The sequence below is a fragment of the Trichoderma aggressivum genome (genome assembly GCF_033847375.1).
Source record: "Trichoderma aggressivum f. europaeum strain CBS 100526 chromosome Unknown scaffold_022, whole genome shotgun sequence".
Classification (NCBI taxonomy): domain Eukaryota; kingdom Fungi; phylum Ascomycota; class Sordariomycetes; order Hypocreales; family Hypocreaceae; genus Trichoderma; species Trichoderma aggressivum.
The window spans coordinates 385,297-403,585 of NW_026946388.1; the positions used below are offsets into that span (position 1 = coordinate 385,297).

The window sequence follows — 18,289 nt, forward strand, 5'->3', positions numbered from 1 at the left end:
TTGTCTACTGTTCTGGTATCGGGTTATACCGCATGGCCACAATGATCCGAGGCTCCCAGACGAGAATCCGCAGAAAAGGGGTATTGTCTTTATCAGTCTCAGTGCCACTGTTTTCACTACCGTGGGTTCGTGGTCGAGCACAGTGGCGCCGCTCTCGCTCCCGTTTATCCTGACAATCGCGTCCTATCCCGCGTCCAGACTGATGATGCGAGCGAGTGACGGCAGCAAGGGCGAAAACTGCCCACCCCGTACCAGATTGCTCTGATACTCCGAGTCATGTCCAATTCTTCGCTCAGTTCGGTCTGGCAATGCATGAACTACACCTCTGCAAACGGGAGGGGGGCGCCCATGTCATCTGCCCTGAACGTCATGATGTGCACACTTGTTCTGGGCACGATACAGAGGTAACTCTAGGCTCCCAAACGTCAAGTTCAAATTGTATAAACTAACGCAATAAAGTACGTTCATCTTTGCGACAGATACGTGGCTTCACGTCACGACGGAGACAGTTCCCCTGACTGAGTTCCACACAACGTCGCCCAAAAACGCTACCTTTGGCATACCCTCAGCCTGCTTCACTATTGCAGACGAGACGCCCGATAGATGCAATGATTTTCTGATGGATAAATTATATAAAAACGACAGAAACCACATCACCCAAGAGATCTTCTCCAACATCTCCGAAAGGGCAATTGTTCAGACCCACGATGAAGGCGGACATAGATATGCCTATGTTGCCTCTCCGGCGTATCGTTACCAGACCGACACCGACTACGTAGCCACGACGTTTGCAGTCAAGACGAACTGTACCCCTGCAACATCCAGATGCTTCAAGGATCGAGACCTTTCCAACGTGACCTCGTTCAAATGCGACTTTGCCATGGACGGAACCATCGACGGGGCGACGACCTTGTTCAACTTGACCGAGTTCACGGACTCGACACTCTCCGCCAATCAGAATGACACCTTTTCCAACATGAACTCAAACCCGCATAATTTTGCAGCCATTTTGAATATAGGCTTCGGCTTCGCCCCGTCAAATTACCCTGACGACGACGAGGTTTACAGCGGCCCAGACCAAGCGACCATCATCGTCATGTTATGCGAGAGCACCGCACCCGACGCCGAGTATGGCTCGACCAATGGCTCCGTGACGCATTTCTCGACGGTACCCAGCAACTTCTCCTCGACCAATGTCATCGCCGGGACACTGAGGTTCAGTCCGACGATGAACTATTTCCTCACGCAAAATACCCTTATCGACCTCTGGGGAAGCAAGACTGCACAGCAACTGAGTGACAAGTTTTCCTCTACATACAGCCAATCCATTCTGGCGTCAGCCGGCGCAGCCCTTGAGCCCCGACCTGCAGAGGTAGCCCAACGGCGATCCTCGATCCTCGTGGCTGCTGTGCCAGTGGCCCCGCTCGTTTGTCTGCTTGTCGCCAACGTGCTGGTCGTGCTGCTGGCGGTTGTTCTCACGGTGGGAGCCCTGATGGAGGTGGCAAAGTCTGATCAAGTGGGGGATGTACAGACGACACTGAGCATCGAAGCCCTCGTGGCGGCGCATTTTGAGACGCGCGGAAAGAAGCCGGGCGTGAGGAAGACGGAAGACCTGTTTGCGGAATACCAAGGCGGCGGTGGGCCGCGAGTCAAGGTAGAGAAAACGAGCGAGGAGGGCTGGAAGCTGGTTAGTTGCGATTCATGACTCTGTGGAATTCAAGGTATACCCATGTGGAGGAATTTCTCAAGCAAAGAGACAGTCTATCCAGGTTGTCCATCGTCAAGTGAAGTCATATCTGCAGGATAAGAAGCATAGTCTTTGCTGATCCATAGGTATAGTGTATTATTATATCCATCTAACGCTGCTGGCATATAAGCCGAGCGGCTCTGAATCTCTTTCAACCAAGACATTGCGTAAACTGTTTCGCTCCAACATCATATCCGTGCTCCACAAGGTTGAATCAAATTGAAATCATTCTCTTGCGCAGTGTAGCTGCTACACAAGATTACACAGCATCAGCCCTCTGAAGGGTACGATAAGCCTGCTGGCGGGTATAAGACACGATCCCTCCTCTTCATCGTAGTATAAGGTAGGACAAGCTCTGTTTAGCACGGGCATGGGAAGATGCAGCAGTCGATGGGAATCGGGCAGGGTATGATGAAGCAAAAGCGGCCGGGACAGCAACCGCCGTCGTCGCCACCGCGCATGTTGACGTCGTCTGTCGTCTCGGGATGCGGCTGCTGGGCGTCTGTTTGCGCACGGTTAACAACACCTTCTCTGGAGCTTTGCATCATGACATGATGTCGGGGGTTGAAGAGACTTGCCCATGGCTTGATGTGACTTTGGCTGCGCATCGTACACGCGTTCAGGCTCCGTCAGCTCAACACGATCGCCAGCAGCAGACATGGTGGCTGGCAGCGAAATTGGAACCAAGTAGTAGAGATAGTAGTAGCACAAGCAAGAAAGAGATAAGTAACTCGATATGCGATGGTACCTGAAAACGATGCCTTCGGTGAGTCTGAGACCAATAGCGTTTGAAAGTAAGATAAGAGACAAGAAGATGAAGAAGAAGAAGAGCCAAGAGCTCAACAGCTGACGAGCTTGGTTTCTTTTTCCCTGATGATCAGGGACGCGGCTACGTCATCGACACGTTGCCCTCGCCAGCCGTGGATGATCCGCCTTGGCACCGTTTTTGCGGGGGAAAAACGAATGTTCCGCCATTTACAGTACGAGGAATCGAGCCCGATTTGCTTCTTACATCTTACAACTTGCATGCGCTCCTCACAAGCAGCAAGGACAGGGTCACAGGGGTGGGATGGGAATCATTTTGGAATCATCGAATTATCGATTTGCTCGTCTGACTCTGACCCTTTGCCAAGCACAAGGCTGCATGTTTCTGGCGGCTAGACCCACGCAGTCAGCAAGCCGGGCTGGTGCTTGTCAGCTTTTCAGCTCGCCTCCAACTCCAAGCATGACGACTGTGGAAGACGAGAGGGGAAAGGAAACTATTTCATTCGTATCGAATAGTAATGCTCGTACGATACGTTGTGGTGCCAAAACCCAGCTGCACGGCTACCCGAACTTGGACCTGTGCATAGCCTCGCTCGTATAATGTGACAATGTGATTGTGTGCCTCCAGCTGCATGTTGCCAATGGCTGAGCCTTGGGCTGCAAAGCGCGGAAACTGCCGCAATGCCACGCTCGGGATTCCCTAGTGCCTGGATATTGCCAGATCCTAAAGCTTGGTACTCGGCGGGTGTGTGTCTGTGCAGTTCAAGTTCCACGTGTTTTTGTGTTGCAGTCGAGGAGCCAGTTCCTTGTTAATTAATCCTCTTGCACAAGCTGATTGCCGTAATAGTAAACAACCCAGAGACGTACATGGCTTGTATACGAGTATAATCAAACATGGTCTATCCCTCAACGGCCTACCTAATCAGTCAAGGTGTGATAATCTTCGGCAAAAGGCATAGGCGGGGTAGACGTAGAAGAAGAAATCAACGGATGGATGAAGAATCGTCGATACCGCGTGGATGTATACAAGTGCGTGTATATAGGTACATTTCTACTTACGGGGTGGCGGGGAGCTCTCTGACTGATTTCTGGAAAAGGGGTTAAAGACTTGGGCATAACAAATCTTGCCACCAGAAACAAAGTAATACTGGTCATCCCGCCATGATACGACGGATTTAATGGCTAGGCATAAGCTGAGTAGTGTAATGGAGTATTAGTTCGCCATCTTGCTGATGAGAATACGTTTATTGCAAAATCTGACGTGGTCGAGCCAGCGGTTTATCTGCGAACTGATCTCTCGGGCATCATTATATACCCGATACTTGCCAGTACCTTGTTTATTTTGAAGCTACATATACGCGTACCTACTAGATACATGCACTTTGAATATATTCATAGTCGTATATACTGTGGCTCCAATTGGCAACAAGTTTTGCACGTCGATATATTGCTCATGACAGAAATTCAAGTTAATCATAGTATACAGTTGTATCTATTCGCCGGTTTATCCCAAAGTAGACACATGTACTTCACACTCCCCGTTGGCGTGGAAATTAAAACTGGACAGGCTTGCCAAATCCATCTCGCCGAACATGAGTCGGACCCTTTACATCCCGAGTTGGACAACAAAATCAGCGCATTGCGTCAACAGAAACGTGTACCGGCCGCAGATACAGACTCTCCTATTTCACTCTTGCCAAGTCACCGCCCCATGATCTCCCGGTTAATACCAAAATCAACAATCATCACCCCGATTTGACTGGTTAAGCAAGTCTTTCTCATGGGCAGACATGATACACAACAGGGGGGCTGTAGTCGAAAATCTCCAATCACTTCATGCTCCGTGTCACTTGATCTTTGATTGTTTGAGTTTTTTTGCCCCTTGAATCCGCGAAACGCCTCTCCCGAAAGCTTCGTGCCAGGAGACGGAAAGACGTGTTCAGGTTGTTTTCCTGCAGTCAGTTCTTCAATGACAAGCAGTATCCCTTATTTCGTAGAATCAGAGTCAGTCGATTGAGTCAATCATCATCCATCAAAGAACAAACAAAATGCATCACCATCAATTTTGGTAATCTCATACAATTTCCATCTCTACGACGTCAGAAAGTGGCCAATGGTGAGTACATTACTGCGAATTGATTTCCATCCTCATATGTGACCGGAACAGTCTGGGTGTGTATCTTGGAGATAGCGCGTGATCTTGCTTCAACAGGAGGAGTCTTGGGCCAAGTAATGTATTCTTCAATGTTCTAATCTCCTTTTATGCTGGGGTGAGTCACCGGAACTCTGGCGCCCCCACTATGACTCTATCGCCGACACATACAGGCACATACAGACAAGGGGAAAAAAGGGTTGAACCAACAACAGTCCATCAGTTGATGAAGAATATGGTGCTTCTGTAGCTGGTAATCGTCGGGACTCTTTCTGCAGCGAGACGGGAGAGGAAGAGGCCAAGGCGCTACTGAAGAGCGCTTTGTGATTGCCAGTTTTGCATCCCATGTCTCATGGATCGTGCTGCCAAAGTACTATCCGCGTATAAGGTAGAAAAGACTTGAAAATAAATTGATCATGTTCGCTTTTTCTGCATATAAAACATCATCTTTCCCAGCTTGAATGATTCTTTTGTCATTTCCAAGCACCAGTATTCAAAGGATTTCCCTCGTCTTGTCTCGCTGTTTAATAAGCAAGCCCAGGGATATCATGAATTACATCTATGTAATACAGCGTCTCCGGATTACTAAAATCTCGTCTTTTATCTGCCTTCTATTTCACTCCTAGTCTTGGATGAAGATGGCATTGGACCGTGTAGTTGTGTCTAAACGGTGAGATTATTTGGCTGCTCAGATAATCGCCCATGTGCTTTGGTAAGCCTATTTATGTTTCCCCCCTTATCATCTAGCACATCAAACCCCTATGCTATGCATTGTGACCTGTCGAATATGACAGTAGTGGTCAGCCATGATGAGGCGAAAGAAGTTGAATAATTTCCATGAAACATCTTGTTCACAACTAAGGAAGAGAATCGACATCGTCTGAGCAACCACGAGAAGCACATATGATTCTAAAAACACCGTCTTTTTTTATTTTTCCAATTCTGTATTGGTCATCATTAATGACTTTTCATGTCCCCCCCATCTATATGCGGAAGGATTGTAGCGCTAACATGGGTTCTATATATACGAAAAACCCCGACGACTTCAGTTGCATTTGCACTTTTCTTTCGTTCAGGATCCAATCCTGGGGGGAAACGAAAAAGGCATCATGAGAAAAACAATAAGAGGAATAGTAAAAGACTCGAATGAAAACAATGTGCCCTCCCAATGACCAACTCCCGAGGTCGTTTCTCCCGTGAACACCATGTGACATAAAAGATCTAAACCCCCGAAAGATCCAATTGAAACAAAGAAAAAAGAGCATTTCCGTGAAATAAAGCAAGAATCCAGTACATGTTAAGGCGTTGTGGGTATGTGGTTGCAGTAGGGTGAGTGCGTCGTTGAGGGCTTCACCCTCTCCTTTGTGTTATTACAGGGGGGTGTATGTGTGTAATCGCGCAAAGAGCGAGCATGTAAGTGCACGGGTGGCACGTTCACTTCCTCCCCAGAACCTCTCTTAGAGCTTCAACTTCGGCTTCTCGCCTGGCCAGCTTAATCTTGAGTTCGTCACGCTCCCCAGTCATGTCGCTCAATGCCCGCTCCAAATCGGCTATCCGGTCAAGGCGTTTCTGGCGGTATTTCCGTGCCGCCATCGTGTTGCGCTGTCGTTTGATGGCGGCTTGCGCCTCGTCGGCTTCAATTTCATCGCCGTCTGTTGATCGAGTTGCGCTGCGGTGCTTTGAATGAGAGCCTCCGCTGTGTGTGCTGGTGGGAGAATCCTGGCGGTAGTGGTGGGGGGTTGGTGTTGACGCTGATGAGGACGGTGGCATTACATTGGCCATCTGCTGCGCCGGCATCTGGAAGAAGACGCTGTTGGCGCCTTCTGAGGAAAAGGTAGGGGCTGACATGCCGAGCCTGTCTTCATGCTGTTGGTTGTGCTGCACATGTATCCGGGCAGCATGATGAAGGCCTGTGTCGAAAAGATGGTGATGGTGATGTTGTTGCTGCGCTGAGAAGAATGCTTCTGGAGGGCACATGTCTTCGGTTAACACATGGTCTGGCCAACATTTGAAGGCAAATTCCGGATTATCAACCATGATGGGCGAAGGAATATAAAATGAAGTCATACACAGCAATAAGACCTGAAGAGAGCGGCAATTGTATGGGTCCCGCCCGGAATAGTGAATAGTGTGTGCGTGTGTGTATGTGTGTATGTAGCATGTATGTACGTGTAATAACAAGAGACGACAGTCTCGGCAATATATGTAAACATCTTTCCAAAGAGGTGGTAATTTGAAGATGACTTATGACATAATTGAAGCAGCAGACCAGGTGTATCGCAAACATCGTATCGAGAATAAGAAATAGTCGACATACCTGATGGGTCCATGCTTGCTTGCAGAAACGAGTCAAGACAAGCTGAAGAAAGGGCGGGCAGTGAGACGAAAGTGACAGCGGCAACGGGACCTGTAATCAAATCCTTCGGTTTCGCCTACGGCGTGCTGTGCAATGCTAACCGCGAGAGGAAAGGGACATTGGAGGGTGAGAGGCTGTAACTTGGGCGTCTTGTTCGTATTTGGCAAGCTTTTGGCTTTCAACTCTTGTGTCTGCACGTCTTCCTTTTCTGGGGATTCAGCTCTGATGTGTTAGACTCAATAGTCTGAGTCTGGACAGAGTGAGATGGTGGGCGCACGGCTGATATATATCGAGCCACGTGCACATTGGCATGCACTCAATTTCGACGGGTATAGCTGCAACACACGGGAATGGATGCGGCCTAGTCCATGGAGTTGGGTACAGTAGATTCGACTTGCTTGTACGAGGGAGTACATGTATGAGGAGGCAATGCTACCAGGTACGAACGAGCATTGGTTAGACTAAATAAGGGAAACAAGCTCAGTCCAGATCGATGGACAGGACAGGACAGGAGAGTGCCAGCACCTTTCCACGTGCACTGTACTCGTATGTAAGTAGGCGGCCCAGCTGCTTTTTAGTACATGTATGTAGAGCCAGCACCTTGGATGGGGGATGCATATCAACGCGGCAGCGGATTTGCAGATTCCGGCCTTCCCCCTGGACACGCTGACGGCTCCAATGCCACTTGATGCTGCCAGCTTACTGTACATCCGACTGTGCACGCGGCATCAGCCCTCCGGGTTGCACAACTTGCGACTTGACATGGATGGCCCAGCAGAAACCCGGCTTGGTGACTAAGCCCGGAACTCGCTGGGGATAGGAGCCTCGATCAATCAATACAAGTCCGTAATTTGATCTCTCTCTGTGTGCTTGTGCTTGTGCCTAGCCTTGCCTGCCTCTCTGGAGCTCGAGGGTTCCACACCATGCTGACAACGCCGGGGGTCGCGAAAGAGACGCAAGATGCTCTGCGAATACATGGCATGTTTACGGAGTAGTGGCAATTGGCATGCGAGACTCCGCAGGAGGTGCTTTCACAAGTCGAGACGAGACTGTGTGTGCTGCTGCTTCGGTTGATGGAGCGGTCAGGGTCAGCCAAGCGGTCAGCCTAGCAATTGGGCACATACGAGCCCATGGAGGTTTTCGGCGCTATTATTCTACATGATGGATTGATTGGGCCTAGCCATGGTTTAACCCTTTCGAAATCCGGCATTCGACTTACATGTGCGTCCATCAACAACAGCCTGCGAAGTGTAGTTGAGTAGAAGAAACATGTGGCAAGGTTACCCGAAACAAACAATCATACTGGTACAGCCCTTGGATTGATTGATTGATTGATTTTGTACATTGCCTCAAGTAGGTACTCGCTCATCCATCTCATAGAGAGCCTGGAATGGAATAATTCTGTGCGTCTTCCGGGTGGTGTATAAACGAAGCGCGCCATATTTGTAGTCCGGATTCGAACCTCGCCAAGCTGCAACGTTCCGGCGCAAAGTCCGCGGCGACTTAGCATGTTCATGGCAAAATCCCGCAAGTCACGACTTTAGGCTGCAGCATTAACGCCTTTTGATGGTCAATTTCAGTCTCTCTCTTTTTTTTTCGCTTTGCTCTGGAAGTGAAAAAGGGCTGCTTATGGTGGCATGCGTATTGTGTGGACGCTAGACAGGGGGCCAAGAGACCGTGCAAGTGCCGGATGTGGCAATCCCTGGGTAAGAAGCAGACGATCAAGATTTAGGGAGAGATTCAAAGCATGGGGTCTCATCAACCTGAGCAGTCAAGTCAACAGTAGACTGATCACCGAAGCCAATTGCTGTGGAATTCCACTCAAGCTTTGGTTCGGTGGTTATTGACAAAGGAACACCGGGCAAAGCATCCGACAGCAGATGCCCTACGTCGGTACAACATTGAAGACTCCACGCCTCGCCATAAACCCCCCGAGCCACTCCTTAGCGCCGTGGGACAGGCCGTAGCGGCCGATAGGGCTGGCTCTTTGATGGGCGGACTTGGGGGTGTTGGGGGAGTGCGAGGTGCTATGGGTGCTGCCATGGTTCTAGTGTGTCGAGGAGGTTGTATTGCCTATTTGTACTTGAGCCAGTGGCAAACATCAACGTGGTACTCCGTGTCAGTATGTATCCGGGGAGAGTTGAGAAATGCCACCAACATGGAGCAACGTCGTAACCGGAAAAATCGGTCTTTTCACTAGGTAGCAGTACTGTGTTTAAAGCTCCATATCTACTGTACCGTAGATGATATCGTTGCAGACAGAGAGCCGTTTAGGGCCAGGGAGGTGCATGGAAGCGAGAATGTTCCATACGCTTGGAGCGGCTTACGCTCCGGCACCCAGACAAAGTCTAACGGAACACGGCATATAGTACCTCTATACTTGACTCATGGCATCGATAGGAACTGATCGGTTGCAGCCAGTTCCGAATCAAGGGGATAAACTTAAAGATATGCGCAGTGGATCGGCCGTGTCCGGATACCTCGTAGGGGCCTACCTACTGTATATTCAACGGGAAACACTTATAAGATGCGGCTCTCAACATGCCCCACGTGAGGCACCTTGAGAGCAGTCTTCAATTCGGCAACTAAAACGTACACGGTTCATTAAACTCCGTTCTTCATTCTTTGTCACACGCAAGTGCGGATTGGTCGCCTCTGTCTATTCAAGTGTTGTGCTGACCCTTCCCCAGTTCACAGTAGCTGCACATATTACTCGTAATTTGATTAAATCACAGCCCTTTATAACATTTCCCATTCCCCTCGCAGCTAAGCATGTTTTCATTCTCCAACAAAAGAAAGAGAGGATAACAAGAGAAGCCCATGCAATTCCCCAAGCCTCCCAATCCCCCCCAACCTCGTCCCGTATACCGGTCCAACCGGCGTTCTAATGCCGACGCTAAGTCTCCATGGCTGGATTCAATGGCAACATCAAATGGAAATGGAAATAGCCCGGCACTTTGGTCCGCCGGCATTCTGTGGAGATTGACTCCCACATGCAAGCACGGAGAAGATTGTCGGTGCGTTAAAGCCTACTCGGCGGGTTGACAACCTGGTAAACAGGGCCAGCTATTAGTCAACCTGCCGGGTAAACGCCGTACCCGGCCCGCAACTCTCCGTGCGTATGTATGTATGTACAACAAGGCCTTGAAGGCGTCAGTTGTACAAGCTGACACTAACCAACTGCATACGAGCACTGTACTGTACGCTTCTGTGAGACACCAAGGCTTGAGGTTTTCCGTGTGGCCATCTGCAGTGTTCCATTCATGCTCCGCATTTTCTCCGCTGGGGTTGACTGGAAATTCCTTCTATTGGTGACTTGGTGCTTGAGAGTAGTATCGTAACTCCGAGATCTGCCTTCCCATGTTGTATTCAAGGATACATGTACGCGTATGCCAACTCAACATGGTAACCCACCAACGATACAGCCTATTGGCATGGTAATCAAACCAAACAACCATCTAATGGTTGCTTTGTTTAAACACGTTGGACACGTTTGCTTGGAGTTCACATGCTGAATTCCCTTTCTCAACTTGGATGGCAGATCTAGCCGATAGACCGGGGCGCAAATTGAAGTTTCATACGGTTGTATCGGATACGGAATCCTATGGAAATCCATGTAACCCTTATCCAGGCCCCAGCATACTCTGCGTTTGTTGTCGTGCCATGCCCAATGACAATAAGTCCGTACCCACAAGTCATCTGTCCGAGTTATTCATAGTCTTCGGTGTCTTAAGAAACTCGGAATAAAGCAGTTCCATCCAGCTCGCGCCATGGAAGTGTGCATCTGTTTGCTCGAAGTAGACTCCAAACAAAGGGTGCGGAAATACACGTCTTCGGTGTTATGCAAGTGCAGCTTTGATAACGCTATTGGCAAATTCTGTGATGAAAAAGAAGCAATATATGCTCGTATATCCCTCAGCAGACTTTGACTCGGTGCAACTCCAGCCGGGTCCGTGTCGCTGGACCACAGAAAACAGGCAGGCCTGCGGCTTTTGAGATTGGTACAAAAGTGGCAAGGCTCCAGTCGATAACACTACCATGCAATAATATTATTACTCTGGCATAAATAAAGCACACGGCAAAAATATTTCCCACATACCATTGGATGTTATAGTCTTCATCGACAATAATGTTATTCGGCTTAATATCACCGTGCTCCACGGCAAAGGCAGTGTCATCTTGATCTCGGCCAAGCACCTGGCAAACTAAAGCTTGCTGGTTGATGCAGTCTTCTTCTGAAAGGCCAGGAATTCCGCCTTCTCGCACCTGAGTGGATCTATTCTTCACACGTCGTTGGAAGAAAGTTGCTGCGGAAGTAGGACCTAATACCACTAGGTCAGAGTCCTGTTTTCTCGCTGGGACGTCTTACATACGACATTATAGTGTGCATGTGATCAATGATAGCTGTATCGAGGCTATCTGACCAAGTAGCGCATCTCGAAGTGGCTGTGGTGGAAAGCTATCATCCCAAGCCAAGGCGGAACCCTCAACCCAAGTTAACACAATGAACGGATATTTGATCGGGTTTGTCAAACGTCAGGCTAAAGCCGCAACATCTCGGGACCAGTGGAAGCTTTTTGCTTCGAGCAGCTGAAGAATGCGCACTTCATTTTGGATTATGGCGATTATGTCGTCATCGTTGCTGGGATGATGCGGCACTCGAACGGCGATGCTTGCGTGATCTTTGAAGCTAAGCTTGAAGATGCGACACTCGCCTCCGTGAAACTCTCCGTCAAGAAATGCACCATTGCCACCGATTCCAAGCTCCGCAATAGCAGCCAGAATACTTGTCGGTTCGAGGTTTTGCGTCTGACGTGAAGCCATATTCTGAAAGGAGGGCGCCGAATTGTGATGGTTGGAGATGTGAGTAGCGACCCAACGCCTCATACAGAGCACGGCATTTTGTCTGTATTATATCTCCTGACAGGCCAACCAACAAACAGTAGAATACTGGTCCTCAAATAACATGCCACTATTCAGCAAGTAGGAGTTTGATAATGCAACACCTCCGCAACATATTTGCTTTATTCTAACCTATAAAATGAACAAGACATGCCCCCATCCTCCATTACCGGCCCGTAAGCCGCTTCTCCAAGTAGCGGAGAGGCACATAGATCAACGAACTCACTGCAAACGCCATCTCGAAACCAATGTCACCAGTCGTCTTGGCAATGGGACCTTGCCACCACACCTGATCCATGCATGGAACGACCAACCCAAAGCACAAAACACCGCTCGACAAGGCCGCGATGCCAAGGGGCAGCTTCTTTGCGTCACTCCAGATGGCGTGGTCATATGAGCTGTAGTCCTGGCGGCGGAACACCACGTGCTCTACAATGACGATGCCAACAAACGCCGCGGACCAGTAGCCAATGAGGGACACAAAGTTCTCCAAGCTCTCGAAGAAGTCGCCGACAGCGGTGATGGCCACTGCAATGATGATGCCGGTGATGACGATGGCGAACAGGTATCGAGGCACCTTGAACAGCCACGGCGCCAACGTTTGAAAGTTGAGCGTAATGGCATAAAACGTGCCACAAGTATTTCCCAGCAAAGTGAGCGCCAGCACCACGACGACGAACTTGCCAAAGTTTCCTGCAGGCGCCAGCATGGCCGCAAGAACACCACCAGCCGAGTACTCGTCAAACGCGGCTTGCCACTCGGGGTTGTTGGGCATGGCTCCCGCAACGGCCGCACCGAGAACCATGAGCAGCACGGTCGGGATGAGCAGGCCCCAGTACGTATATTGGAAAACCCGCCATCTGTCAACCGTTAGCATCTATAACCTAACTCGCCTTCACAAGGCAATACATGTAGCAGGAGCGAGTTGTGTAGGAGGCGCGTAATCAGATCGCAAGGCAACTTACGATGGAACCTTGGGATCGAAATAAGTGGTAAAGTCGCTTGCCAAGGCAGCCCAGGGGATCTGGTAGCTGGCAATGATCATACCAAAGTTGAGGACGTTTGCAGCCGTGGCAGGCGTCTCAGGGGCGGCCTGCTTCTTGAGACCAGAGCCAGCACAGCCGGTAGCAATGACAACGCTGATGATGGCTGGGATGAACGCATACGTCTCGTAGATGTGCAGCACCCTGAAGCCGCAAAATGAGACTAGCAGAGATAATACTGCAATGATGACGATGCCTGCGTCTTCGTTGATGGACCCGTTGGAGATGGCAGAGAGACACTGTCCACCAGTGATGCAGATGATGACAGTGAAGCCGGTCATGCTGGCCAGATTCAAGAGGACGGGTATTGATACAATGTATCGTCTGTGTACACGAGCGGATGAGGTTAGTCAAGCTGATCTATTGGGTGGCGTGTCTAGGCATCCTTACCCAAAGCTGTACCGCGCCTGGATCATTTGCCTCATGCCCGTCTTGGGGCCCAATATGGCAAGGAACGCCGGAGGTACAGTGGACAGCATGCAGAAGAACAAGATGACAAGAGACGAGTCCCTGAGGCTGAGATTGTACGCCAGGGGTCCCAGCATGCCAAAAGTGATTCTGCATAAAGAGAGTATGTAGTTAGCAGCTGCTTGTAGATGGTCTGTAAGAGCACCGACGATGACACCAGCTTCCAGGCTAAACCTTACCCCAGAATGTTTGCGTTGATGGAGAACCAGACGGTAAAGATGTTGAAGAAGCGGGTTGAACTGCGCTCTTCAACGGGCACCGGGAGGATGCCTCGCTCCTCGACACGGCCAGCTCTCAAGACCTTGTGGAGCAGCGACTCCTCGTCGCTTTGATGGCCATCCTTTTCTCTGACGGGCACCGCCGACGTCTCGACCGTATCCACCAACATCTGTGCGCCGTATGGCTGTGCAGGTCTGTATGGTAAATGCCGAGTCGGAGTTGAAGCTGGAGACGGACGGACGGCTGCTAAGTAAGCCCGAGTCTGTGTAGTTGCACGAACCAAAAGGCAACACAAGAACGAACACAAACAAACAACAGTGGATGAAACAACGTGAGAATCCGGAATCAATCGCTTCACGCAGTCTCACGCTTCAGCATCGACGCCATGCAAAACCAAACAAACGACGGTCAAGTTTCGGAGCAGTGAGTCAAGAATTTTGCCCTCTCCCGACACTGAGCGGTTCTTCCCTCATTCCCTCTTCCGCCCCTCCTCCGACCTAGGCCGCGAGACAACAAAAATCTTTTCGCATCCGCACGGCCAGAATCGGACTAGGAGGCGCCCAGGGCCAATCACAGCCTGATGGCGAGATGAGCGACCGGCCCGTCCAAGAAAATCCTTGCAGCCACTTGACAGGAACAGCGTTAGCTTGGAGGGTTAGTTATCTAGAATGTTTCTCTTTCAAGGTGATAAGAATCGTTTACTCGGGGCGGTGACTTAGTAATCTTGCATAGCGGGGGGGTTGACATCGTCACACCACGAAGGGCGCATGCGTGGAACATGTACGAGTTACAGACGAGCAGAGTAAAAGTCAGCATACATGGAAGTACGTGAACTGACCATTGGGTGTCTCATTGGGTATTCATCTGTAGAAACTTATAGATAGAAGTCGTTTACTTGCCTAGAGAGCATTTGCTTTGGGAACATCATGGGCTGGTGGATATCGCCAACTGAGTCAGTACCTAGTAGAGTCTTATTCGGAACAAGGTAGTACCTCTTCACGAGCTGCATACATACCCAGTAGACAAGAGTGTGGGGAAACACTTGACGCAGCTCACCGTTGCTAAGACATATATCAAGTCTCTCCATAGACCCGTAGAGTAGCAATTCCCTGAAATGGTCTCCATTGATAACAACCTGTATCCTTGACGTGATATAGATCCTACCCTGCAGCCATCAAAAGGATTTGGAAATCACGACAACTTCCTACAACCAAGGCCACTTCTTCAATGAGCATACCCTCGATTGTTCGATAATTAACATCTACATTGTTCTCCCAAGCGCAACAAGTGATTCGCGGCTGGTGGGGTGATACGGAGCAAGTTGGTGCCAATACATGAACAACGGCCCCAAATAGAAGTGTCCAAGACATATATCACTCATCGAACCACCAGCGCATTACATCGACCAGGATAAAAAAAAAAAAAAGCCTCATATATACAGAGAAGAAGGAAAAAATCAGTTGCTATCAAGGCTATCGATGATGCTACACATGTTATGGCCAGAAATCCCCAACCAGGCAGTCAAGTGCCTCTTTACACATGGTTCAACTCGGTGTTTAATACAGCCACTCTCATGTGAAGGGCATCAGTGGTAAATGTTTCAAGATAATCCTGCCGGTCAAAATGGTCGAAGCCAACCAAAAACATGACGCTTATGAGCCACCGCTGTTTGCTTGCGACTTCTTGCGAAAGAAACCCCCCAGTGTCCCCATCAGCACGCCAAGTCCCTTCTCGTGGCTGTCTTTCTGAAGGCCGTCCTGAATCCATCCAGGCAGTTTGTTCCGTATTCGAGGCGTGCCGTATCTTCGGTCAACAAGGATGATTGCCGCGTAGTCTCCACGATGTCGGATCGCCCGACCAATGCTCTGGTTGACGGCTCGCATACAGGCGTTTTCGTAAAAGTCTCGCGCGGCCTGCTTCGCTTGTGCCGTCGCATCGCTGTTATTTTGCCCTTCCTTGATGAGCCGGGCCTCGGTTGTCGACTCGATGTACTCGAGCTTTGCCTTCCAGTCTGGAGATGCAATGTTTGGGTAGGGCAGTCCAACGACCATGACGCAGCGTCCCAGCCGGTCTGAAAAGTTGATGCCTTCGGACATTTTGCCGCCAACAACACTCAGGAGTAAAGCTCCGGTGTGCTTGTCCCCGGCCGGCCTAGTCCCCAGGATCGCTTCGGAATAATTCCGTAACACATCTTCGCTAGTTTCAGTTTTGCTGTCTCTGAAAACGAACTTTCGCGCCTGCAATCGATCCCACGTGCTTTGAGAGCTTCCGCCCTGGCGTTGCTGCCACACGGCCATTATCTCGTCGAGGTAGCCATAGCTTGGGAAGAAAACAACCACTCCGTCGGGGACAATATTGCAAACGTTCAAGATTGCCAAGCCCAATTGAATCATCATTTCCTTGTTTCCTCGCTGCTTGAAACTAAACTCGAACGGCGGTGATTCGGGATTGCTCGAAGCAAGGGTCCAGACACAAAGGTTTTCTGGCGGAATAACATGTCCGCAGCTTAATGATGTTACCTTGTCGGCATCCAGAGTGGGAAACAGCTGATCCTTGTAGTCTTGAAACGGCGACATGGTTCCACCGGCCAAGATTACAGCACGAGCGCTCGAAACGATTGACGAGAAAGCGTGAGTGGGCGAGAGAAGCAGATAAGTCAGCTTCACATCTGCAGTGGTCCCGTTAATCTTCTGGTAAAAGATGCGGCCCTCAGAGCCAAGGTTTGTAAGAGCGATCAGGAAGGAAACAAGAATATGCAGGACGGGCGTTCCGGCTTTTGAGAGTCCGGGCTTCTTGTTTTCGTCTCCGTTCTCTACGTGAGCAACATAGCTCTCGATCTTGTAAGCCAGCTTGGATTCTTGTATATACTGAATTAATTCGTAAATGTTGATCTGGTCTATGCCTTTGTGCCTCGTCAGATCGTTTGGATCGACGATTCCATGTTCGTTCTAGATGACTGTTAGCTGGGCAGGCAGGCAATAGTGATCCCGCTCTGCAACCATACCTTGAGCTTCAACGCCCCTTCAAGCCATTCGGATAGCCCGTCAATAACCCTTCCCACTCTTCCGACATTTACTCGATTTATGCCCTTTAATTTTTTGCCGAATCGTTTGACATAGACGCCAAGCATCTGGCGACCTCTGCGAAGATCGCTCAGCTGCAGCTCTGCGGCATGCACATTCGATATCGCATCAAGGATATTATGCGCCTCGTCAATTATGACCACGTTACCCTCAAGCTTAATGCCCAGAGCCTCACGAGCACTCCGCTGCAGCAGAAGCGGATATGGCAATGTGATGATTTCGGCCCCAGGCAGGGCCACGCGAGAGGCGTAGTAAGGGCATACCGACAGGGATTTTCCCAGTAGATGAAGATCTTCGATATCCGGGAGCGTTGCCAAAGCGGAATCTCGAAACTGGTGGGTTTGGCTAAGAAGCTCTTCCTTGGGCACGAACGAGCATTTGCTGCTAGATTTCGCCTGTTGGAGTTCCGTGCAGCGGTCATTGATGGCCTGAACCGACCCCAGACGGGCAACGGACGGGTTGATGCAGAGTTTTTGTCGTGATGATAATGGCAGAAGCTTCACAGGTTCCGTCGAGGAGATATCTGACCCCTTGGCAACAGACGGTGGCAGCGAGGGCGGAAACACGGGGCGGCGCAATTCCGCGATGAATTGCGACAGTTGAGAATGAGTTCTAGATGTATAGTAGATCTATTCCTTATGGTTACTAATGTCAGAGGTAGAATCTCTCTCGATACTCGTACCTTGATTTTCTCTTCCAGAATATCTTCATCCTCTGTTTGCTTCGTACGTCCTCCTAGACCAATCTTTTCAAGAATCTCTCGCGACTCTTTACTTAGACCAGATAGAGCATCATCTTGGCGCGTGTCGTCATCACCAGCGTCCAAAAGCCATTCGGCGTCTTCGTCAGCCGTGGTTTCAACGGCGCTCGAAACGTCTTCCACGCGGCGTCGCTTTCGGCTTCGTTCCTCCTGGATTCTTTCTTTAAGTCTAAAGGTAGCAAGACGCTTTTCCCTATCTTCCCATTGTCTCAACAGTTCCTCTCTTTTACGGGATAAGAGTTTCTCGACAAGCCAGGCCGGCTCGTCTTTGTACGACTCCCCTGCCACCTGCAGTTCTGCCTCCTGCCTGGTAGCTTTGTGGTTTCGAAGCCATGTTAACGATGCGCATATGAGCGAGAGAGATTTACCCTGAGATGGCAATCAGTGCGTGTCCCCTGAGCTCATGGACGATCAACCGCGAGACGACAACACTCCTCTACCCAAAAGCCAGCTGAACGATTGAACTGCCCCAAGGGATGAATTCACCTACAGTTCCAGTTGGGCTCTCCAGGATTCCCACTTGTCCTTGTCCCGTTTCCAGAACTTGATACACTGTTTGCATGAACTGGTTTTGCACATCATACGGCGTGAATGGGTGGTGAAAGTCAAGGCTCGACAGCTCGTGAGCGATACTGTCGACTTCTGCTGTCAAGGCCATTTTGGCACTTTTATCATTTTGCCTTTCTCCCTTGTCACATGTCTTGGCCGTCCAATCCGTCCAATAACACGAATGACATCTCAGAAACTGAATGTACTCTGCCCGGCAGAATGAAACGCGTATACGAATGGCGTCG

The 18,289-nt window shown here is 49.9% G+C and overlaps 5 protein-coding genes across 5 annotated transcripts; 1 reads left to right on the forward strand and 4 right to left on the reverse strand.

The window, feature by feature from the left end:
* Positions 1–276: 276 nt before the first annotated feature.
* On the forward strand, positions 277–1,705 carry Triagg1_5959 (uncharacterized protein; the record flags this gene model as incomplete). Its single annotated transcript, XM_062900530.1, has 2 exons — positions 277–404; positions 460–1,705. 2 exons carry the CDS (start codon positions 277–279, stop codon positions 1,703–1,705), a joined length of 1,374 nt encoding a protein of 457 aa, XP_062755160.1.
* A 4,393-nt stretch (positions 1,706–6,098) lies between these two features.
* Positions 6,099–6,701, reverse strand: Triagg1_5960 (transcriptional regulator family: bZIP; the record flags this gene model as incomplete). Its single annotated transcript, XM_062900531.1, has 1 exon — positions 6,099–6,701. The coding sequence occupies one exon, from the start codon at positions 6,699–6,701 to the stop codon at positions 6,099–6,101; it is 603 nt and encodes a 200-aa protein (XP_062755161.1).
* A 4,855-nt stretch (positions 6,702–11,556) lies between these two features.
* Positions 11,557–11,844, reverse strand: Triagg1_5961 (uncharacterized protein; the record flags this gene model as incomplete). The annotated part of the gene is made up of 1 exon (XM_062900532.1): positions 11,557–11,844. One exon carries the CDS (start codon positions 11,842–11,844, stop codon positions 11,557–11,559), a length of 288 nt encoding a protein of 95 aa, XP_062755162.1.
* A 244-nt stretch (positions 11,845–12,088) lies between these two features.
* Triagg1_5962 (uncharacterized protein) lies at positions 12,089–13,821 on the reverse strand (the record flags this gene model as incomplete). The annotated part of the gene is made up of 4 exons (XM_062900533.1): positions 12,089–12,782; positions 12,888–13,289; positions 13,356–13,523; positions 13,613–13,821. 4 exons carry the CDS (start codon positions 13,819–13,821, stop codon positions 12,089–12,091), a joined length of 1,473 nt encoding a protein of 490 aa, XP_062755163.1.
* Positions 13,822–15,304: 1,483 nt separating this feature from the next.
* Positions 15,305–18,153, reverse strand: Triagg1_5963 (uncharacterized protein; the record flags this gene model as incomplete). The annotated part of the gene is made up of 5 exons (XM_062900534.1): positions 15,305–16,600; positions 16,657–17,364; positions 17,418–17,802; positions 17,864–17,931; positions 17,986–18,153. 5 exons carry the CDS (start codon positions 18,151–18,153, stop codon positions 15,305–15,307), a joined length of 2,625 nt encoding a protein of 874 aa, XP_062755164.1.
* Positions 18,154–18,289: the final 136 nt, after the last annotated feature.